At 44.9% G+C, this 24106-nt stretch overlaps 1 protein-coding gene across 2 annotated transcripts in view; it reads right to left on the bottom strand.

The window, feature by feature from the left end:
• Positions 1-1665: 1665 nt before the first annotated feature.
• Positions 1666-24106, bottom strand: part of CPEB1 (cytoplasmic polyadenylation element binding protein 1) — a 100849-nt gene continuing 78408 nt past the window's right edge. Inside the window, exons 4-12 of one of the 2 annotated variants that reach the window (XM_030931162.1) lie at positions 15939-16165; positions 14035-14287; positions 12068-12181; positions 11654-11743; positions 10645-10781; positions 7654-7852; positions 5620-5714; positions 4914-4994; positions 1666-3142 (exon numbers count right to left, since the gene is read on the bottom strand). In XM_030931162.1, coding sequence (XP_030787022.1) covers positions 3032-3142; positions 4914-4994; positions 5620-5714; positions 7654-7852; positions 10645-10781; positions 11654-11743; positions 12068-12181; positions 14035-14287; positions 15939-16165 — 1307 coding nt within the window. In that variant the 3' untranslated portion in view covers positions 1666-3031. Of the gene's footprint in view, positions 3143-4913; positions 4995-5619; positions 5715-7653; positions 7853-10644; positions 10782-11638; positions 11744-12067; positions 12182-14034; positions 14288-15938; positions 16166-24106 lie in introns of both variants that reach the window. The other variant, XM_030931161.1, reaches the window with a different exon arrangement.

The following is a 24106-nucleotide window of genomic DNA, read 5'->3' on the forward strand; positions in this document are numbered from 1 at the left end:
TGGCACCAAAAGTAGCACTGGGACAAAATAAAAGGCCAGAATCTCAGAATTGCGGGAGCAAACTTCCAATCAAGCTGCTGTCAGGCCCGAAGTGAAAGATCAGGGGTTTGTTTTGAGACGTAGTCTTGCTGTCGCCCACGCTGGAGTGCAGTGGCGCGATGTCAGCTCACTGCAACCTCAGCCTCCCAAGTAGCTGGGATTACAGGCGTGCGCCACGATGCCCGGCTAATTTTTGTATACTTTTTTAGTAGAGCCGGGGTTTCGCCATTTTGGCTAGGCTGGTCTCCAACTTCCGATCTCAGGTGATCCGCCCGCCCTCGTCCTCCCAAAGTGCTGGTATTACAGGTGTGAGCCATTGCACCCGGCCAGCCTTTTTTTTTCTGATAGTCTTGCTCAGTTGCCTAGGCTTCAGTGAAGTGACAGTTAACAGCTCACTGCAGCCTCAATTTCCTGGGCTCACATGATCCTCCTGCCTCAGCCTCCCCAGTAGCCGGAACTACAAGCACATACCACCATGCCCAGCTAATTTTTTTTTTTTTTGTAGAGATGGGGGTCTCCCTGTGTTGCTCAGGCTGCTCTCAAACCCCTAGGGCTCAAGCAATCCTCTTGCCTCAGCCTCCCACAGTGCTGAGATTATAAGCGTGAGCCACTGGGCCCAGTCTGGCCTCCCCTTTTGTTTTAAATTTATTTTTTGAGACGGAGTCTCACTCTATTGCCCAGGCTGGAGTGCAGTGGCATGGTCTGGGCTCACTGCAACCTCTGCCTCCCGGGTTCAAGTGATTCTCCTGCCTCAGCCTCCCAAATAGCTGCGATTACAAGCGCCTGCCACCACACCTGGCTAATTTTTTGTATTGTCAGTAGAGACGGGGTTTCACCATATTGGCCAGGCTGGTCTCAAAATCCTGACCTCGTAATCTGCCCATCTTGGCCTCCCAAAGTGCTGGGATTATAGGCCTGAGCCACCGTGCCCGGCCAGGCCTCTCATTTTGTGAGGAGACTCCCCCACCTTGCCCAATAGTTCTAGCACCTCTCTCACAAGAGCCAGCTTCAGTATGCAGGGTTCCCTCCACCTCATACTAAGTTGGAGGTTCCCAAAGAATCAGTCCAACAGCTGGGCCCAGGCCAACTCGATTAGGGAAAAAAAAAAAAAAATCAGACCTTGCCACAGATCCTGTGAGCTCTGAAAAAGTTCAATTGATAGGGCTCTCTGAACAGCAAAAACCAAATCACTCCCTCTCAGAAAGGAACTGGGTCATCATAGGTGGGTACAAGAGGATGAGCAGCCTCTGAAGAAATAATAGGCCAAGGCTTGCAGGAGAAGCTGAGAACAAGTGGCTTCTCCTGGCCCATGAGCAGCTGTGCCTCCAGCATTCTCCAGGCTGGGCCTGGAGGCTGTGAGGACCCCTGAGAAGCTTAGATGTGAGGACTTTTTATATTTGGGCTAGAAGCACCCACCCACTGGAGAGGCATCTCCAAAATGTATTTGATGATGGAAAGGACCAAGAAGCACTCACAGGGCAGGTCTCCCATATGGTCCCACTATTATCCTGGGCCGGGATCCCATCACAGAAATCCAAGGAAACAAGCTACGGCTGCGCCATTACTCCCTTACTCCCCGTTAGTCCCCTGCTCCCAGAACTCAAACATAAGAGACAAAACCAGAACTCTGCTGCAACGTGTTTATTATGTGCCAAAAAAACTACACCACAGCTTACTCCACACATCTGTAGGAGAGTGCAGTCTTGCCTGCATATACTACAATGAGGTAGAGACTTCACACACAGCTTCACAAAACCCACAGAGTAGCTGGGATATGCAACAATGCAACATCAGCTCAGCAGGAGGGAGGGGTTATGACACTGGTTCTTTGGCACACAGCTTCCCTAGGAGGGGCAAGTAGTTTTTGTGTTTTCTTTTTCAAAAAAAAAAAAAGGAAAGAAAAAAGTCAAGTTTTCAAATTCCAGTAGCATTTCAGTCAACTGCAACTGTTATCTCATACATTCCTCAAATTAAAGATATAAGGGAAGGGTACTTGTCCCCTCTAAGAGAAAGGGCTCCTGTGAGCCTTCATCTGCCCCCACTGAAAAGCAGCCCTTTTTAGCTCAGTTACAAAAGAAAAAAGTCCTGTGACTTTGTGATTAAAAACTTCTATCAACCCCACCCCCCCACATAAGTGCAACTTAACGAGGTGCAATAAACCATTTAAAACTATATACAGCAGCCGCTCAAACACCGTTTATCCGGTCCAGTTTCAAATAAAACAAAAACTTTTTTTTTTTCTTGGTTGCAAATGCCTTGATTTGCAACTGTGAGAAACAGTGACCAGCAGTCCCCCAGACACAAATTGGCTATAATGTTAAAAGCTGCCAGGAAAGAAAAAATATCTTGTTCCAAACGACTTAAAAACTGTTTTAAGGAGTGTAAAAAGGAACCGGTAAAAACCCTCGAGCGTAAAATATGAAATATGATTTTGGTTTAAATGAAGAGCAAAGTCTCCTTATTGTTTACAGTAAAAAACACCAGCTGAACACTCAGTTTATGCCGTTCAGGTGGGGGTTAAATAAATGGAAAGGCACTGTATGGCAACTGCAAGAATGAAACCAATGAGACCTGCGCATCATCACCATCAGTATTGCAAGGAATGTAAAAAAGCGTTTTTAATAAATAAACCTAGGTGTAGGCATCCGTGTAAATACCTCAATACCTTCTGGACACGTAGTTCTTTTTTTTTTTCCCCCGCTTTTCATCTGCAAAATGAGGAACTAAAATCTGGGAAAACTACAGAGTCGCTTGGAGGGTAAGCCAGAGGGTCCTTGCCCCTGGCATACCCCCTGAAAACAAAACCCGACAAAACTCAATGTGCATTAATTAGTGCAGAAACAAAGACAGATTCAGCAAGTGCAAAGGTGACTACAATTTTCCCTTGTCCTCGGGAAGCCAGCTCCCTGGTCGCCAATGGCAGGGTGGTGCAGGCTGCTTGCCTGACCTGCCAGCTTCAGGCGCCACAGGCCACTGGGCAAGGCCAGCTCCTCTAGCTGGAATCTCGGTTCTTCTGGTTCCGCATCAGGGGGCTGTGGTGGCGCAGGCCCTCCATGCTGTGCCGCCAGTGCCAGCAGCTCCGGCAGAAGTATTTGAAGCAGACCTGGGTTGGGGGAACAAAAAGGAGGATGCCATAATGCCTGTGTCAGCACCAGACACAGGAGCTGTTGCATGAGCTGCTTGTTCTGTTTGGAGAAGGGGTGGGAGACTCCCGATGGCCTCTATGGATTAGAAGAGATGGTCCCTAGAAGCGCTCTCACCCCAACACAGAAACCTGATTAACTATGGCAAACCCGCCATCCTTGTTACAGGTCCCCTTACTTAAACACGTTGGGCTCCTAGTGTGTACAGAGACCAATCTAGTTTCTCTTATCTCCTCTAACTATCTAACTATGACAGCTGCTCTCCTATTCCCCTGCCCTTCTCACCTCCTACAAAGCAGTTGTATCATATGGTTGCTAACATGGAGAATGTATGAAGACACTGACTACAAATTCTAACGCTAGGCAACATCCTGCTTTCTTCCCATTAAGTGAGGAGAGGTGACTGGGTTTGTTTCTCAGTTTAGTCCCATCTCTGGGTTGCTGTGTAACCTCAGGCAAGCCACTAATCTCTGAGCAATTATCTGACTATGGAGATTATCTGTGAAAGATCCAGATCCATAAAAGCCTGGTAGATGAGCCTGATCAGAGAGATACTCGTTCTCAGGCTTTAGCTAACAATCCAAACTTAACTTCAAACTCTCACTTGAGAGCCTTGGTTTAACCATATACAGGAGACTCCAAATCTGAGCAATGGCATTACTGCAAAAAAATTTTAAATAAAATTTAAAAAGCACCCACTAAGCATGGATGGACTGTTGCTGGTGTCCTAAGAGGTTCCAAACTTCCCCTAACACCTGTCAAAAGATGATGCTGACTAGCAGCACTGATACCACTTGGATACTTGTTGGAAACATGGAATCTCAGGGTCCGCCCCAAATCCACCGAATCAGAATCTAAGATCCTCAGGTGATGTGTCTGTAATTAAGGTTTGAGAAGCACTGCCAAACACATCCAGATCCACATTCCATCACCCAGGAACATTCAACAGAAAGCCACCTCGCTGCTTTCTGCCTGTCACTGACACCTGTGGGTACAGCCCGGGTGCAAATATCAAAGTCGTCCAGAAGTTCAGATGCAAAGGAGGAGGAAGCCCTTGAGTAGAGAAAAAAATCAGCTTAGAAGGCCTCAGGGTTAGAGCAGCTGAGCCTGGCTTCTACGTACTGCTGATCACACCCAGTCAGGCTTCTATCATCTATAAAACCACCTCTCAGCAATAGTGGCATACTGCATAGCAACATCCCAGGCAAAAAAAGGCCAAAGTGTAAAGACTCAATTCAACATATTTTCCTAAGAGTTCTGGATAAAGCTATCTAAAGTGTGTCCCCGGTTTGACCTTCAGCAAACATTGCTGCCTCCTCTACGCTCTCAGACACCACAAGGTACCTCGGAACTCCAACATTCAATGTCATGAAGTTGGCATAAAAAAATTTTTTTTTTTTTTTTTTTGACACGGAGTCTCGCTCTGCCCTAGACTGAAGTGCAGTGGCGTGATCTCGGCTCACTGCAACCTCCGCCTCCTGGGTTCAAGTTATTCACCTGCCTCAGCCTCCCGAGTAGCTGGGATTACAGGCACACACCACCATGCCAGGCTAATTTTTGTATTTTTAGTAGAGACGGGGTTTCACCATGTTGGCCAGGCTGGTCTCAAACTCCTGACCTCAGGATCCGCCCGCCTCAGCCTCCCAAAGTGCTGGGATTACAGGTGTGAACCACCACGCCCAGCAAACAATTTTTAATTGAGGGCAGGGACTTCACAGACATCAGACCCACCTGATCTCGACAGAAGAAAGGACCAGGCTGAGAACTACAGATATGACACAGAGAATCTTCTAGGTAGGGGTCAATCTGAACCTGCACAAAAGCAAAATAAGATGATGAAGTGGCTCTTCTTACCAGGAGGCTCAATAGGCTATAGAAGAAGTGCATATTATTGGCCACACACAGGAATGCGGCATATCAGAATGCAGGTTATTTGCCTGTTTTAAAGGAGGCTTGCAGAGAATTATGGGCCTGAAGCACAGAAAGGGGTTCTAGAGAGCAGACTCCTACACCATGCAGAGTCAGGCTGGATGCCTCTGGGATTCAGGCAACCACACACCTTAATATGCCTGGTCCTCTTGGCAAACTGTACCTCAGCCCTCTATCAATTAGCAATATGGGCAAGTGTTCAGAGGATTCCCGAAAGGTTGGAAAATGGGAAGTCAGGCTACTTAGCAATGCCAGAGAAATACCACGGTGAGGGAAGGCACCCTACACACTAAAGAGGCTCAACAGTCCCAGTTCCCCTCCTCCTGGGCGTACAAAGACCAAGCCTACTCCCAAACCCTAACCTCAATGTTAATTCTCAGGAGTTTGGCTCACTTCCCTAAACACACCCAGCACAAACACAGCTTCAGGTCTCAGGCCTGCCCTGGGTAGTAACTGCCCAAACCCCTCTCATATACCCCAGAGTAAGGGCATAAACCAGCCAACTCACCTTCTTTGTGAACTTGGTGGTTTTGATCTCCACAAAAGCAGCGCTGACTGCTTTCAGGTAACTCCGTTGGTTATTGAAAGTCACACGACCAGATCCTAGGACAACAGACACAAGCTTCCCTTCTAACCAAATTCTCCCAAATGCTACTCTTTTAAAATGCAAGAAACCCTTTATGATACCAGTGCTGTCCAACAGAAATATAACGTGAGCTACGATGTTACTTTATTTATTTTTTGAGACAGGGTCTCCCTCTGTCACCCAGGCTGGAATATAATGGCGTGATCTCAGCTCACTGCAACCTCTGCATCCCGGGATCAAACAATCCTCCTGCCTCAGCCTCCCAAGTAGCTGGGACTACAGGCATGAGCCACCACGCCTGGCTAATTTTTGTATTTTTTGTAGAGCCAGGGTTTCACCATATTGTCCAGGCTGGTCTCGAACTCCTGGACTCAAACAATCCGTCCACCTCAGCCTCCCGAAGTGCTGGGATTATAGCCATAAGCCATCATGGCCAGCCCTTACGTAATTTTAAATTTTCTAGTCATCATATTGACATTTTAAACAGTGGTGACATTAATTTTAATAATATATTTTATTGGCCGGGCACGATGGCTCACGCCTGTAATCCCAGCACTTTGGGAGGCCAAGGTGGGCAGATCATGAGGTCAAGAGATGGAGAACATCCTGGCCAACATGGTGAAACCCTGTCTCCACTAAAAATACAAAAATTAGCTGAGCATGGTGGCAGACGCCTGTAGTCCCAGCTACTCAGGAGGCTGAGGCAGGAGAATCACTTGAACCCGGGAGGTGGAGGCTGCAGTGAGCCGAGATCGCACCACTGCACTCCAGCACGGCAACAGAGTGAGACTCCATCTCAAAAAAAAAAAAAAAAAATTTTTTTTATTTAACCCTATATGTTAAAAATATTATTTCCAAATGTGACAATAGCCATGTTTCCAAAACTCAATGGGGCCACATTTAGCTGGTGGCTACCATATTCGTACCATATTTGACAGTGGAGATCATGTTAGTGCAAACCATTCAGGAATGGGGGAAGAATTTGCAGATCAAGATGGGATGGGAAAGGAAGGGAGGGGGAGCGGAAGGGGAAGGGGAAGGGGAAGGGACTCCTTCAGTGCAGGTAGAAGCATAGGTAGGGTTAAAGGTTTCAGAGTGGAAGCCAAGATGCAGATAGAACACTTGTCTGAAGGGTAAGGTAAGCCCAGCAGTTGAACTGAACCTCGCCTAGCCTGGTGGCACTCTGGAGACCTATTAAGAGAGCTGGAAGAAGCCTCATCCTGCCAAGTGCCTCCTCCGCTCCTGCAGCTTCTGAAGTCCCTGTTCTCAATCTGCTGCACAGCATTGGTAAGTACACGGTGCTCCTTCCTGACCAGATTCAGTGTGGGTGTGAAGACTAAGCATTTGGGGAGGTGGGTTAGCCACATCTTAATCACAGAGTTCAGGCTCTGCTCCACCTCCATACCCCATCATTGACATTTTGCCAGGACTGGTGAACTGACCTCCTTTCTCAGAGGAGCTGATCAAAACCTAGTGGTTAAGCCCACAGACTTCTGAGTTAGGGAAGCACAGGCCACACTCTGTTGCCTGACTCACTCAGAAAGTCCTCCTCCAGCCTGACCTGGTCTCTGACCTTAGATAATGCCAGAGCTTTTCAAGAACTTTCAATAAAAGAAACCAGGCAAGTACAGAGAATTGCAGCCTTTTCATGAATACCTGTTGTCTGTTCCAAACTGGTTTGCAAACCAAAGTTCCTACACCTCACTCTCACTTCTTATCACCTCTTGTAGTCTCCAACTGCTTTTTCTCCCACTGCATGGGAGATGGTGGGTAGAGGGCTAGATACAGAAGGGCCAGTACTCGTGACTTGTCTAGAAAAAGATATTATGGTGCTGGTATATGCTGATCTGCAGACCTGGGTCAGGCCTCTCTCCTCACTCCCATGGGGAAGTATCACAATCTTGGTCTACTCCCAGGGGCCAAACAAGCTTCAGCACACAGAAGTGGGACACTTACCAATGGGATACTTGTGCTTATCTGTGTCAATCCCGGCATACACCACTCCACCAAATAGGTCGTTCAAGACGGCTGCCAGGGCCTCAGCATTTAGCATTCCATGCAGAGCACCGACAAACACCGTCCTGCTGGGGTCAAGCCTCTGAGATGGGCTCCGGACAAAGTTACTGTCGGCTAATACCCAGGGGATCACCTGCACCTGAAAACCACCCAAAGGTGTATCAGCCCTGGCAGAGAGCCACAGAGAGAGAGGCGCTTGCATGGCAAGGCACATGCTCTGGAGATACTGAAGCTGGGCTGCTAAGGCCCTTACAGGGGTGAAAAGGTGTTGTTGCCCAGTCTCAGGCACACAGGCATCCAATAAACCATCCTTACGCCACCCCAACTGGAGTTGAATTTTACTGAGTCCATGTGTCCAGAATGGTACAAGTGGACACAGTACTCACTTATGCTGGAGAGTAAGCAAAAAAGTACCACATGACCAAACCCAGGAGCCCAGCATTCTATTTCAACTTCCAACTGTGAGGTTCCAACAAAGGGCTGTGGACACTGATGAAAAGAGCATAATCTGAAGTCCTCAAGAAAGGAAGGACTCACAGAGAAATTAAAGGCTAGGATCCTAAAGGACAGAGGGATGGGAGTGCTTATGATATTTATATGAGATGGTTACTGGCCCAACCTAGGCTTCAGAGAGTTTGTGCCCAGAGCAGTGGAAATGACTGAAGAGAGGCTGGGTAGAAAGTCACATACAAGATCCCTGGAGTCTTGAAGGGCTGGGGCTGACCATGTCCTTTGCCTCTGAATCTCCTGAACCTGGAATAAAACCTGGTAGAGCAAGTGGAGAACTCCAGAATGAAGTGAAGATCTAAAAATATGTCTTGAAGCAGGAAGAGATCTGAGGCAGAAACCAGCAAGGAGGCAAAAACAGTACTTTCAAAGGACAAGTGATTAACACTTGGACAAGGCTGGTGGCAATGAGCAGAGAACAGGCCAAGACCAAAGAGATTCTTCAACAGAGAGTCTGCAGTACTCAGATGGCATAAGCAGGATGGGCAAGCAAGGAAGAATCAGGCCTGGTAGATGCTGGGCCTACACAGTCTTGGGATGAGAGGACCTGGCAGAAGTTACGAGAGGGGAGCCAATTTCACTGGAAGATGCAAAAGCCCATTTTACCCACAAAAGAGTTTGGGATTACAGGACATCCTGAAGGAGGGTACCACAGGAAGGTGGGGCTCAGGTAGGACATGAGGCTAGAAAGGTGAATCTGGGTCTAAAGATGAGAGGAGCCACAAAAGTGAGTCATTTATCTGAACTAGAAAAGAAGATAGGAGGGAGTCAAAGATTGGCTATACTGGTGCTGGTGGGGAGGGGAACGCAAAGGAAAAAGAAAAGTCAGAGAGGAAGGAGAACCACATCAGCCTATAGCCAGTGAATCAAAGAAAGATTAAATCCCTGTAGGTGATGAGGAGGGAATGGGAGACAGGATGGTGTCAACAGGGGCACTGAGGAAGGGGAGGGGCTTTGTGATATGCATATGGCCATCTCTGGTTGTGAAAGCAGGAGGGGAGAAAGGAGCATGTTAAGTAAGTCCTAGAACATTTACTAAGGCGAGATGACTACACAAGCTCCACACAGTAAGGAAGCAGAGAAGGTAGAGAAGCTGTGGGTCACTGTGGGTAGCCAGAGGATGAGCCTGCCCTCTCAATAACGCAGAACAAGAGCCAGCTTTGTTACATGGATTTATTTTAAATCTAATGTGACCATCCCAATAAAACAGGCATTTCCCCTCTTACCCTATAGATTGTTTTTAGAGAAGCTTTAAGGTTCACAGTAAATCTGAGCAGAAAGTACAGGGATTTCCCAAATACTCTCTGCCCCCACACTTGTGTGACTTCTCCACTATCAGGATCCTGCATGCAAGTGGAACATTTGTTTACACTGACACATCATCACCACCCAAAGTCCATGGTTTACATCAGGGTTCACTCTTGGGTGTTTGTTTTACATTCTATGGGTTTGAACCAAAGTATAATGACATGTATCCACCATATACAGAACAGTTTCACTGATTCATCCCTTCATGCTAAACCCCTGGCAATCACTGATCTTTGTACTAAAATAGGGATTTTAGTTTCCCATTTTACAGAAGAGAAGAGGAAACAAAGTTTCAGAGATATTAAATATCTAGTCCTGTGTCACAAAAGTTGTGTGCTCTTGAATCTGATTTTAACACCACACTGATTCCAGAGCTCAAAACTTGCTTTGACAAGTGATTCGCAAACACTATCCACTAGATCCACTTGGGGATCTTTGTTCAGTTGGAGATTCCTAAATTCCACCCAGAGTGATTCAGGAAGTCTGGGATAAGGCCCAAGAATGTGCAATGAGATCCCCAGGTGAGATAAACTCGTTAGAGACCCATGCTGCCAAGGATACATAAGGCTGATATTAGAAAAGACGTAGGAAGAGAGAATCTTATGGGGAAAACCCACAAAACTAAATAAAGCCCCAAATGAGAATGAAGAAGTGACCCACAGGTGGGTGTGGGCTAAAGAGGAATTCACCCCCACAGACTGGGAGGTAAGAAGGCACACGAAGGGCAGGACCAGGGAAAAACAGCTGTAGGTTTATCAGTTAAGTACAAGTAGAGAAGTTTGCTGTTCACAATTTCAATTCTAAGACAAGAGGTTTGAAACTAAAGTGTTGGCTACAAGAAAGAAGAGTAGAGCAAAGGCTGGGAGACAGTTTGATTACCATGGGCAGGCATGCGCATGTGTGCATGCACACACACCATTAAGGCCCAAAGGCTGCTTTCTTTTCTTTTTTATGTAATTGAGAGGATACTGCTATTTTATTGTGGAAGAAGAAGAGCCTTCTTGCCTCAGCAGGAATACTACTTGCCTGCAGCCTGCCTATCCACCTACCCCAAGAAAATCCAGTGCCTCAATATGCCAAGAACCTTCATCTAGAAAGGACATCATGCTAACTCACCTCCTTGCAGCGCATCCTTCGGCTGGACATCTTGAAATAATATTCACTCAGGCCATCTGGGCTCAGCGGGTCATGAGAGCAAGCCTGAAGCAAGGCTCGGACAGACTTCTCCAGTTCGAAGACCAGATACACATACCCTATTCCCAATGAGAGGAAAAATCGCATTAATATCCCTTAGGTGGCCACTCCTCAGCCTTGGCTTTGCAGCAGGGAGTTTCTTCCAAGAAAGAAGGCCTTGTGTATATACATTTTTGTTTTACTCCTGAAAAGTCTTGTTGAGTGGAAGCATTTGCTATGCAGATGCCCAGGGTTGTAGGCCTCCCTCCCACCCTGGTGAAGGAAAGGACTGGCAAGCTGAGACAGAGAGATCCCACCATTACCACAGCTCTCTATGCCACCATTACCACAGCTCTCTATGCCAGAACACACAGCATGTTCAGGTCAGCAGAGCCAGGCTTTCCTGGGGGCAGGAAGGATGGCAGTTATTGCTTTAAACGCCTACTTAAACCATTAGTTCAGTTCAATGAAGATGGAGCAGGGTGAAAATAGCAGCTGCTCCTTTCTACAGGGAAGGGATCTCATTTCAGACCAGTGAGGAATTAGATGCTTGGTCCTCATTCCTGCCAACTCCAAAGGGACTTCAGAATTAGGTCAGGCAACAACGTAACTGGGCAGGACAGGCAGGCAAGGGAAAGCTTTTCAAACGCCTTATTTTGAGAGGAAAGGTGCTGCTTGGGTTCAGGTTTAGAGAGAAGTGTACAAGGAAGGGGTTTCAGAGGCAGCTCCCACTGCTGTGTAAGTCTGGACAGATGGAACATTAGCTCAGAAGAAATAGAGGGACGTGTTAGGTTGAAGAGAAAGTGCTGACAGATGACAGGTCTGTGCCCTGGAGTGCCCACCATGTTACCAACATGCAGCTGTGACATCCCAGCACCCACAGGTGCAGTTATGTTCTAGGGAAGGGAAAAAAAAGCTCCTACCATGTCTTTATTACCTTTAGGCATATTACCTTTGGGAGGACACCGGGGGTGCTTGCCATCCTTACCAGGCCACTCCACACTCAAAGAGCCAAAAACACGGAAGGTGTTAACTAATCCAGCTGCAAAGAGACAGAAAACAATGGCAGAAGCTGAGGAACCATCCTTCCCAGTAAAGACGCAAACACAGAATCACCAGCGTTCTCCTCCCTGGCTCATCCCCACTGACAAACAACTCAGAAATGGATGCTGATCTCCGGTGTAAGCTCCCAACATAGGAGCACTATAGGGGTCTATGAAATGCACCTCTCCCCTCAGACATTCATGTAATACCCCTGAGCTCAGGCAGGGGATTCAGCCCCTGGCCTCAATTCCAAGTTTCATGCTCCTGAAAGACATGCCCCACCCTTCTACTCTTAAAGCAGGAGGTCTTAGACACAGCTCACCTTCTGTAATATCCCAAGGAACACCTCCTAGAAACACCTTGCAAGAGTAGATGGGGTTCTTATAGTTCCGGGGAGGAAGCTGGCCACTCCAGGTACAGGTGGCTTCATTCACAGCTTTGGTAGACGGCAAAGAGATAAACAGGGGAGGTTAGAAAATCAGCAAAGCCACCACTCTTCCCTGGGGTAAACTTGTCCAGTAAGAACCTGACTGGCCATAATCCTTGCCCAGATGCCTGAAAGAATATCCATGATTATTCTGAAAAGCAAGAAACCTATGTCTCACCAATCCACTCAGTCAAGTATGATAATCCTACTTTGCTAATTCTGTCCCCACTAAAATTGAAAGGAATGCCAAACCAGATGTGTAGGGTAAAAATTTACACCCCATGTTATTTTCAAACATTCAACTAATATGCTAACCACAAAGCAGTTTTATCTTGTTATTGCTTACAGTACTACTAATTCATAATTACTTGAAAATAAACAGAGCAATACAACATCTTACAGGCTTACTGGTACAAATGGGCCTTCTCCCCAGTGTTCAAATGAGAAACATTCTATTCTGTTTCCCTGTCTTGGCTCTGAACTCATTAATCACAGAAGTTAGGACACTGCCAATAAAAACCAGCACTAGCAACCCAGTAAGACAAGAATGTCACAACTGTTCCAAGCCAGACTCATCTTTATAGTACCCAAATAGACAATGGGCCTTCCTTGATGTCAACATGGTAAGATAATCAGTCTTCAATCCTGTCCCCACTGTTTGTACCTTTCCAAATCAGAGACTGACCTTAGTGAGGACTAGCTAGTTCTTGCCCATTTATTTCACCCTCCTCTTTCAGCAAAGAGGCAGACAGCCAATGAAAGGAACTATCATTTTCATTCAGGACAAAGATGTGGAAGGACATTTCCTAAAAGGAATAGGCCCAAGGTGTTGCTACAGCAAGAAACTGGGCAATGTCAGCAATCTTTTACGACAAAAACAGAATATAATGGTCTCATCCAAAAGCATGGTAATGTCATTTCATATGAAAACAATGGCACCAGAAAAAGTACTAAGATGGGCTGCCAAAATCATTAGGTGAACAGGGCACAGCACTATCAGAGAAGAATGAGATCCAGCCCAACTCTGTGAGCAAACAGATACACGGAAACAAATGGAATGGAGAAACTAACACTAACTCAAGACCTCAGAAGAGCCAGTGGTTAATGAACATCTCCCTGGAGCGGTACTAGACAAAGATGAAAAACAAACTTAATACATACTTAAGATAATTTATTTTTTAAACCTTTTAAAATACATAGAGATGGGGTCTCGCTATGTTTCCCAGGTTGGGCAACTCCTGGGCTCAAGCCATCCTGCTGCCTCTGCTTAAGTGTTGAGCCACCAAGGCCAGCCTAAAAGAATTTAAATGTCAGAACCTTAAGGATTCCTAAGAGACCAGGACATTTGGTGACATTCCTTACCTTAGAGGTTGACAAATGGACCCCTCCTTCCCCAGTGCATCCGTGAGTGTACCAATCAGAAAGCCTCGGGGAAGAAAGCTCCAGCATGAGTTGTGTCTGACCGTCTTTGAATTAGAATGGGGAGAGGGTAGACAAAATTCTGGACATCCCTTCCAGAGTTTCTTTTGAGGACATCCACCCGTGGAAGAAGTAAAAGCAAGAGCACCACACAGCCAGTCTCCATGGAAGGGCACAAGTGAGAGACAGAGCCAGCCCCTTGTGCTGTGGCACATGCATGTGCCAGATTATCTGCCTCTTTCCTCTCCACTCAGCCTCAAGAAGTTCCTGAGTTTGTTCCCATTAGCACTTACTCCACAGAAAGATAATTCTTTGCAGATCTGGAGACTTCACCGTGCAACCAAGCCTCCTCTAGACAGTTCACAAGCGTGTGAACTAAGGTCACTTCCTCTCTGCTCCTAGAATGAGGCCTCAGGCCCCACACATGCTCAAGGCACACTCACCTGCAGCTTGTCGGTGCAGCCTGGCCTCTCTCTCTATGCTGAAGGGGTCTTTGGGAGCTTCGAGGAGGTCCCAAGATGGCCACACAGAAGCTCCTGGCCATCTCTTTGAAGCACTGGTTGGGGAGGGAGTGACTGCAGCAAGAGCAGCTTGCTCTTGGTCCATCCGAGACCCTACCCCCATCTTTAAAGGGTCTCTGGGACCACCCCCTGTCAGAGACAGGAAGGGCAGAGGTGGGGAAATGCGAAGGCTTGACTAGGGGAGGAAAAAGGAAGACAGGGTTTTAAAGGACAGTTTTGTTATAAAGTAATAATCACATTATAAAAATTATTAAAAACATCCAACAGACATTTAGCATTTGATATATATTCTTTTAGACTTTCTTCCTGAGCAGTTTTGATTAGTTCTAGTTAGACTATAATTTAAACAAATTCTCCTTCTCTCCTCATTCAACAATTTTTCCATATTGCCAGTCTTTATAGCCACTTAAAATGCATTTATCATATTCTATTTAGGGAACAAGGTACATCTCACTGACCCATACTCTTCCTGTTACATATATACTTTCCAAGTTTTCAGAACTATAAACAAAAATTAAGATGTAGCTTCTTCATATTTTTTGTTTTCTTTGGTCAGATTCAAAAAAGTCAAATGCCAAAAATGCTATCTATAACAGCTCTGCGTTGTATCATAAATGTATCAGAACACTATAAGCTGTGTCAAACCTTTAAATTCTATTTACATGTGTGAAATGATACCACATTATCAGAATAACTCGTTGACAGAACATTTTTAAATCCCCAAATATCTATCAGTCATGAGATAAATTTTCAAGACTGAGTCCAATCTAAGTAACATAGAACTACTAGCACTGTATCTGACCCCATTTTACAGAAGAGGTAACTGAAGCCCAGAGAAGCAAAGAGACCCGCGTGTGACTGTCCTTTTAGAAAAGCAGCCTTAACAGATAAAACCAATGGGCAGCGAGAACACCAACACCAACTTCCACATTCTAGGACAGGCTGACAGGTGATCACAACTAATGCTGCCAGTCCTGGGTATGGGGAAGAGAAGAAGGTGGGAAAATAAGCCATTCTATTCACTGCACATTCAGCTTGGGAGATTTGGCCAAAAAAAAAAAAAAAAAAAAATGCTTATAAGGCATCTGAAACTGTATTCTTATTTTGGGGTAATTTCTTACTGCTAATCCCACCTGTATTTACTTCTACTATCCCCTATCTATATTATCTGTACTACTCTATCTATAATATCCCCTACCTATTCTAATTCATTTGCCAACTCCACTTAGCATGAAGACCATACACATCATACATGGCTATAGATAAGGAACGTGAAATGCAAAAATTAACTGAGGCGATGTTTCATAGATTCATCATGGCGTGAATTAAAAGCTGACATGGGTCAATGGAAAAAATATAGGAGCCATAGTCAGTCAGATCTGGATTAAAATCTTATCTCTGCTAATTACTACTTTAAAATTTTTTAAGTTATTGCTTTTGAGATATCATACATCAAAGTACATAAATGACACAGTTTAAGGGCTAAAGCAAGCACCCCGTGTAGGTAAAGAAACAGAACACTGCTAAGGCCCTCACATTTACTTTTGAAATTAAGTGTTTTCCAGTACTCTTGGAGTAACTAGTAAAATGAGAGTCCTGAGCTCAGGTCCTGAAATGTATTGCTCAATGGGTCTTCAAAGCATCCTCTTTTCTGTTAAGGATGAGAACTCTACAAATGTCCACAATGGTCTCCACTCCTCCCCTCATCCCATCTCCCAGCCTGCATTCCAGGGGACAGCCATCCCATAGATATTGTACCCTCCTTCCCCTTGGACACACACAGGCAACTCCACCCACAACCCCCCTTTCCCAAATGAGTTACATACAATCAAATCTGAGAGATGATCTGATCCAGAGCTGAAGCCACTGGTGTCTGAGTCAGAGGGGCTGCTAGATCGAGAGTCCAGGATGGGCCGGGTGTCCAGGCGTGATCCTCTAACTGAGGGTGCGGGAAACTTGTCCACCAAGTCAGACCCAAGGGGATCCAGAGGCAGGAAGCTCAAGGGGGGTTTTCCTAGGACATTTCCCAGTGGGTTATGGAGCATGCTCAGTACTAGGAGGACAAAAAAGGAAACCTCATGACCTCTTAGTTTTCTTTGCAGCCAACAGCCTCTTTCTTCTCCTACAGCCACCCAACAAGAAATACCAAAGGCAAGACCACTAAAAGCATGCCAGCAAAACACAATATAATGAACAGATATATATCCAGCTCTGAGACCTGGCCACAAGGGCCCTGTTAGAGGAAGTTACAGGCTGACTGAAGACCAGAGTTCCTGCTGTTACAGTAGCAGCAAAACTGCTGGGTTCTACTACCCAGGCTTAAAGGTTAATGCCAGCATTTGGGAAACTGTCACTGGGGACCCTGGTCACAGCTGCTATTAATGCCTGGATACACCTACAGCACAGTCAGAAATCCCAAACCATACTTCATCTTTACTGCTGCCAGTTTGTTTATTAGAAGAATTCCCACCTTTCTAATGCTATAATATAGAATTTCAGGCCACACCCCAGAAATCTGGTATAGCATAAGCATACCACCTCATGTGAGAGGTTCACTTATGCAAACTTCTAACATATACAGATTCTCTTCAATGTACCCCTGAACTTGAAATGTTAAGGATGGAAGCAGAATGTCATGCCCATTCTTTGACTTAAGACAAGCTTGGGATCAAGTCCTGTGTCTGACACCTCTTGTATATGTCTGTGAGCTCTGGGAAGCTCACTTAGCTTCTCTGACCCTCTATTTTCTCACTGGCATCTAGGGTGGAGTATCAACTATTTCATAACATTGTTAGGACAGCTCAATAATCAGATACCAGATGGAAAGAGCTCAGCACAGTAGCAGCCCAGCACATAATAAATATTTAAACATGAAACATAAAAAAAAAAGAGCAACATTTTCCACACTTGGCCTTGGGGAACCTAAGCAAAGCACACCCTCTATCTATGAGGATGAGGAATAAAAGGGCTTTGGCATGGAGCTATGGGTGTGCTAAATCTAGGAAAGAAGACTTAATTTGAAGGGGTTTTTTTGTTTTTGTTTTTTTTTCATCTGAAGAATGAGAACATTCACCTCAAAATGGCTGAGGTAAAACCAAAATAATATGTGTAAGTGCTCAATAACTGGCTCTGATTGGCCCCACTTCAGCCCTGACTAGCAATGAAATGAAACACAGGTCACCCACAGCTGACTTCCTCCCAGGCCTCTAAGTCAGTTTGAATGCTTGTCTGGAGCTGGAGTCCCAAGAAGCAGGAATAAACCTCTCAAGACTGAAATCAAAATCAATGCATGCTTTCAGGGTACCAGACACACATGCCACTGATGGAATATATGCACAAGATCCCAAAAATCTGTTAATATGGGACCAGACCAGCCCACTCTCCTTTAGGTATATAACCTCCCCTTTTGGATAAGACATGGTAGGTGTATTCTTAACATTTAACACAGGGGAAACTATAGATATATCTATTTATCTAGTTATTATTTTGTGGTAAAAATAGCTTTAATTTTTAAAGAGACTGCCATAATACTGTTTTCCAAGTAGATGGAACTATACCATTTTACATTCCCACCAGCAGTGATGAGAGTTTCAGTGCCTCTACAACCTGGCCAACACCTGGTTTGGTCAGTCTTTTTATATCTAGCCAGTCTAATATGTATGTTGTGGGATGTGGGTGGGGTGGAGCCACATCACATCCACCAAGGAGTTAATTTAGCATTTTGCTTTTCAAGGAAACATTTCTAACTTTGAAATTGCCTTTTGAAGCAGTTTTCAAAGCTCTAGCATTTAACTGTATGCTAAAACTAAGTGTTTCAAAATGCTTGGATTGATAACCTTGACAAACTTCTCAAATAATCCTTTGGCTGGGTGTGGTGGCTCACTCCTGTAATCCCAGAACTTTGGGAGGCTGAGGCAGGTGGATCACCTGAGGTCAGGAGTTTGAAACCAGCCTGCCTAACATGGTGAAACCCCATCTCTACTAAAAATACAAAAATTAGCCAGGCGTGGTGGTGCACACCTATAATCCCAGCTGCTCGGGAAGCTGAGGCACAAGGATTGCTTGAACCCAGGAGGCAGAGGTTGCAGTGAGCCGAGATTGTACCACTGCACTCCAGCCTGGGCAACAGAGCAAGACTCTTGTCTAAAAAATAAAAATAAATTCCTTGACAAACTCCTGCCTGAAAGAAATCCAAAATCAAAGTCTGTAGAGTCCATGCCCTGAGAAGGCAGAATATGAGAAGATTTTATTCAAGGTTCCACCCTAATGCTGCAAAGACTGGCAAAGAGGCACGTGAAAAATCAACAGATCATATGCATCGGTCTTAAAAGTGGTACCAATGCCCCAGAGGGCCTCATCCTTTTCCACATTTCACAAAAACAAGTTAGGGTGATGAACAGTGAGGTAACAATTCAAATCACAGAGAATCCTGACAACTAAGTTAAATAGTTTTCATTTTATCTTATTGTCATTTGTTTTTTTGAGACAGGGCCTAGTTCTGTTCCCCAGGCTGGAGTGCAGTGGCTCACTTCAACCTCAATCAGCCTGGGCTCAAGCAATCTTTCCATCTCAGCCTCTAGAACAGCTGGGACTACAGGCATGTAATATCTACCACATCCGGTTGATTTTTAAAAAATTTTTAGTAGAGGTAGGGTCTCACTATGTTGCCCAGGCTGGTCTCAAACACCTGAGCTCAAGCAATCCTCTTGTCTCAGCCTCACAAAGTCCTAGGATTACAGGCGTGAGCCACTGCACCCAGCTTCATTTTATCTTAAGGGTAACTGAGAGACACGGAAAAGGCCATCTGCAGAGCTATTGTGTGGATAGCAAAGAAGGCTGACCAGGGAAACTAAGGAAAAGTACCAGTAGGAACCAGCGCCTAGCAAAGAGAAAACTAAGTTGGACTTAAAGGATTTTCTCCAGCAGAGCTCAGATACCTGGATGGACACTGGAGCCATCCAGAGCTATGATTTTGTTCCCCCAACGGGGTAATGAAGGAATAAATGGGACAACAGAGTTGATGATAACAGCAACAAAGGAAATGAAGAATGGGTTGTGCATCATAGGCTAAAGACAGAACAAAGTCAATAGACTGGGAGCAAATAAATGGAAAATCAGTGTTTTCAATAGGCTGGTAAGAAGAATGAGGGTGGCAGACAAGATAAACACGAAGAGGTGGGACAGTGAAGATTAAGAGCTCTGAGGATGTCAAGGTCCAGAGTATGGAACTAGACACGGCTGACTTAGAATGTGGGAAGTTTGAAATATTAGGTAAGTCATTCATGTGGACACTAAAGAGACCTATGGCGATAACTGCGCCTGGAGTTAAACACTGAGATTTTCAGAGACCTGAGACAATGAGTAGGCTCTACTTGGCATAGCAGCATCTTAAAGGAAAAGTCTTCAGCTAAAGCACCAGTAACAAGAAGGAGGCCAGTTTGTTAACCCAGGAAAAGGGGAGTTTCAAGTGGCACAGCAGAGAACTCTGAGAGTTGTCAAGGGGGAAACAGCATAAAGCAGAATGCCAGAAAAAATACTCAAGAAGGGATGCCGCCCCAAAGGCTTGTGTCTGAAAACACCAAAGATGGCAAATATGGGCTCTGGTAACTGTCCTCACCCAAGGTTTTTTCTAAAAGGTATTTTGGGAAAGGTCAAAAAAGCAACATGGTAAGCACTACAGAGCCCTTTTCTCATTCACATCAATTTGTATTCACTATTATGTTGGTACACCTGTTTCACCGGCCACAAACCCATCTGCCTCCACCAACTTGAAAGTTCTCTACTGTGCCTACGAAGATATCTTGAGGCTTTGTCAAATTCCTGTACCAAAACTAGGAATTATCTCTGTAGTGATCCTCTAATCTAGCAATAAACCTGCCTAAGTAGAAAATGGCATGACAACCCAAGTTGGTCACTAACGAACTCTACTTCCTTAAGTGTTCACAATTCATGATCATTCATCTGTTCTGCAATCTGGACCAGGTTCAGTTAAGCTTCTAACAACTTACTGAACGTCTAGCATGTGATGTGCCAAACACTGTGTTAGAAGCACTTTAGGTAAACAGTCTTCACCAAATCCTAAGAAGTGGCTATTATTACTGTATCCTAACAAAAGGAAACCAAGACTTGGGGCAGTCAGTCTGTAAAAGTAACAGCTAATGAGTGACAGAGACTGGATTCTTTCCCACTCCAAGTACCATTCACTAGCTACTTTTTTTTTTTTTTTTTAATCTTTAGAACGCCACATCTGTTTGTCTTCACGTTCCTCAGCACCTTTCCTTTGTCTGAATCCTGTAAGACCATCAACTACAGACTAGTGATCTTGCCTACCAGAAGTCCCTGCTTTAGGACCTAGAGTATTAGGGTCTTAAATCTTATCTAGGGCCTTGCCACTACAGGAACTCATTAAAAATGCATTTTGGGTCCCACCCCAGACCTGAATCAGAATCTGCATTTTTAAAAGATCCCCAGGAGATGTGTATACACATTAAGTTTGAGAAGCACTGACCCATACAAACCCAAGGCTTGCTACTTCAAATTCCTAATCAATTGCCTTATCACACCCAAACATCTTTCATATATAATTATTTCCTCTGACTTAAAGACTGGAGGTTATGGCCGAGTGCAGTGGTTCATGCCTGTAATACCAGCACCTTGGGGGACTGAGGCAGGAGGACTGCTTGAGGTCAGGAGTTCAAGACCACCCTGGGCAACACAGCAAGGCCTGTCTCTAAAAAAATAAATCAGACAGGCATTATGGCATGCACTGACAGTCCCAGTTACTCAGGAGGCTGAGACAGGAGGATCACTTGAGCCTAGGAGGTTGAGGCTGCAGTGAGCCATGATCGGGCCATTGCACTCCAGGCTGGGCAACAGGGCAAAATCCTGTCTCAAAAAAAAAAGACTAGAGGTTATAATTTAAATACAGTTCTCACACTAAAATGGTAAATATACTTAAGAGAAAAAAAAAGGCATCAGATAAAGAAATCAACATGGCTACATAGGACATTTACTCTCTGAAAACACTGGGTAGGAGTGGAGGACAATACAGAGAGGCAAGACAGACAGAGTAACCAAGAACGAGTAAGAGTATAAAAAAAGAGTGGTAAGGATTATCATAGTTTCAGGAAAAGTGATAGCCAAAACAAGCTGATCATTGTGAAATACATTCAAGACAACCCAAGGGACTTTGTAAGCTCGTACTGAGCAAAACCAAAAGGAGCAAGGGCCTACTTAGAGCACAAAGAGAAAAATGTTATTAAGGATTTAAGGACATTACTGGGTCACTTGACAAAATTGGAATATGAATGACAGTTTAATCAAAGTAGTGTATCAACTTTAAATTGACTAAAGTTAACTGTTTTGTTACGTACGAATGTATGTAAGATCATTGCTATTCTTTTTTTTTTGAGCAAGGGTCTCCCTCTGTAACCCAAGCTACTGCGCAGGTGCACAATTACAGCTCACTGCAGTCTCAACCTGCCATCTCAGCCTCCCAAGTAGCTAGCAGCATGTCACCATGTCTGGCTAATTTTTCTTTTCTTTCTTTTTTTTTTTTTTTGTGGAGGCAGGATCTCACTGTGTTTCCCAGGCTGGTCTTGAACTCCTGGGCTCAAATAATCCTCCTGCCTCAGCCTCCCAAAGTGCTCAGATCACAGGTGTGAGCCACCGTGCCTGGACCAATTATCTCTCCTCTTAATGATTCAGAAAACAATTATGTATTGCTATATGGAGAGAGAATGTGCAAATGATAAAGCAAATGGGTTAAAATGAACACCAACAATAGGAGGTTCTGGATAAAAAGGAATACAAATATTTGTTGTATAATTTTATTTGTGTAACTTCTATAAATTTGAAATTATTTCCATTTTTTTTAAATGATAGGAAAGAACAGAAGTCAATTCCCATTTGACTTTCTTTGCCTCTTTCAAGGTAACTTATCTAATCAGCAAAGGGAAATCAAGCACAAGTAATAGGAACAAGGATCCCAGAGGATAAGATAGTAATCGAATACTTTTGGAGTCTCTATTAGAAGAAATAATCTTCTTTTAAACATACTTTTTAAAGTCTCAAAAAATCTGCACAGATATTTGCAGGCCCACATGTGTAAAAAGTTGTGCCTTCTCAACCAAGCATACCAAGACCCATCTTTACCACCCTACTCCAATAGCAATTAGCTCAACATCTGGCAAAAAGCAGGTGAAAGACTGCTGAATTCTACTCAAAGATAGAGAGTACATATTCCATAGAGCTAGTATGCTCCCTGAGGCTCTACCCTTTTCTATCAAGGATATTCAATTTAAGGACACAATGTTTTGTTTTGTTTTGTTTTGTTTTGTTTTTTTGAGACGGTCTCGCTCTGTTGCCCAGGCTGGAGTGCAGTGGCGTGATCTCAGCTCACTGCAAGCTCCACCTCCCAGGTTCACGCCATTCTCCTGCCTCAGCTTCCCGAGCAGCTGGGACTATAGGCAACTGCCACCACACACGGCTAATTTTTTTTTTTTTTTTTGTATTTTTAGTAGAGATGGGGTTTCACCGTGTTAGCCAGGATGGTCTCGATCTCCTGACCTTGTGAACTGCCCACCTCGGCCTCCCAAAGTGCTGGAATTACAGGCGTGAGCCACTGCGCCCAGCCTAAGGACACAATGTTGACTTAGAGTGTAATGCAGATTTAGGGGAATAAACTTAACTCATCCCTACCCAGCCCATCACCAAAACAGAGGTTTAGAAAACCACAGTGACTCACCACATCACATCTGCGACAGTACTTCTTCCCTGAGTCTCAATTTCTTCAAAGAGAAAAAGGTTGAAGAAAGCTTCTCTGCTTGAGGGGCAGGGTGGAAATCACTCTGTCCTAATCAATCCTCCCCAGACTCTCCTGGAATCTTTAGGGCCACTGCAATACACTCCTACATTCAAGTACAGGAGCAAGGAAGAGTGTCTCACTGAATTATATACCAACCACGTAGAAAAACAGGGAAAGGACTTGTATTCATGGCTCAGAAAGGGGCAATGCTCAGTTTCCTGCAAATATTCAATCAGAAGGGATATACTGTAAGTTTGACTAGAAGATACTGAGAAGACAAGAGGCCTAGAACTTGTCAGCTGGTTTGATATCTCCTTCAAGCCACAGAACAAGTGAATTTTGTGGAAACTGCCACCCATGGTCAGATGCCCTAGAGTGACCTGATTGTACCTCTATAGGGTCTGGCCAGGCAGTTCTCTGAGTATCTACAGAAGGAAAGCAGCAAAGACAATGGAAGGAAAGCAGCAAAGACAAAGCGAAGTGGGAGGACCTCATTTCAAGAAAGAAAACCTGTCTTGCTCCCAGCTCATGAGACCATACTTGCCCTATGTAGGGTTGCTGAGTAAGCAGCACCGATTCTACCAGCTGGGAGTCAGAAGGAAAGGAGCAAAATAGCTAGCGTTAGACTGTTCCCATTTATATTCAAAGCCACGAGCATACCTAACTGGAAAGGCATTCTCTTTAAGCCACACAAACAAATCCAGTGGAAATGACAGGTCCCTTATAAAGCAGGCCAGTGTCTCATCTCAAAGTCCACTCCCCATCCTGGGGCACACTTCGTAAGTCCAAATGTCAAGTATTAACCTAGTTGGATTAGAGGACGAGGAGGGGTGGTAAGATGTCCTACAGTCAACCTCCAATAATGGCTAAGACCCTGATCTCTTTGCTCTGTTCTCTCCTGGCCTCCAGAACACAAGGGATCATGGAAAGTCTAAGATTTTATCAAGTGCCTCCAGCTCTGGTGTCCAAGTGTCCAGCAAATCCCTATCTTCTAGAAATGGGTAAGACATTGTGCTCTTCCTAGAACAGAGGTACCCATCCCCACTCACATGCTGGCGGGAAATCAGCTACAGACATCTCTCAGGGAAGTCATGGGGAGGAGAGGACCTGGCAGAGGGTTCCAGTTCATTAATGCTACCTCAGAGGGTATAAGAGACCAAATCAGCAGTAATATTTTTAGACTGATTG

The sequence above is a fragment of the Rhinopithecus roxellana genome, chromosome 5 (assembly GCF_007565055.1).
Source record: "Rhinopithecus roxellana isolate Shanxi Qingling chromosome 5, ASM756505v1, whole genome shotgun sequence".
Classification (NCBI taxonomy): domain Eukaryota; kingdom Metazoa; phylum Chordata; class Mammalia; order Primates; family Cercopithecidae; genus Rhinopithecus; species Rhinopithecus roxellana.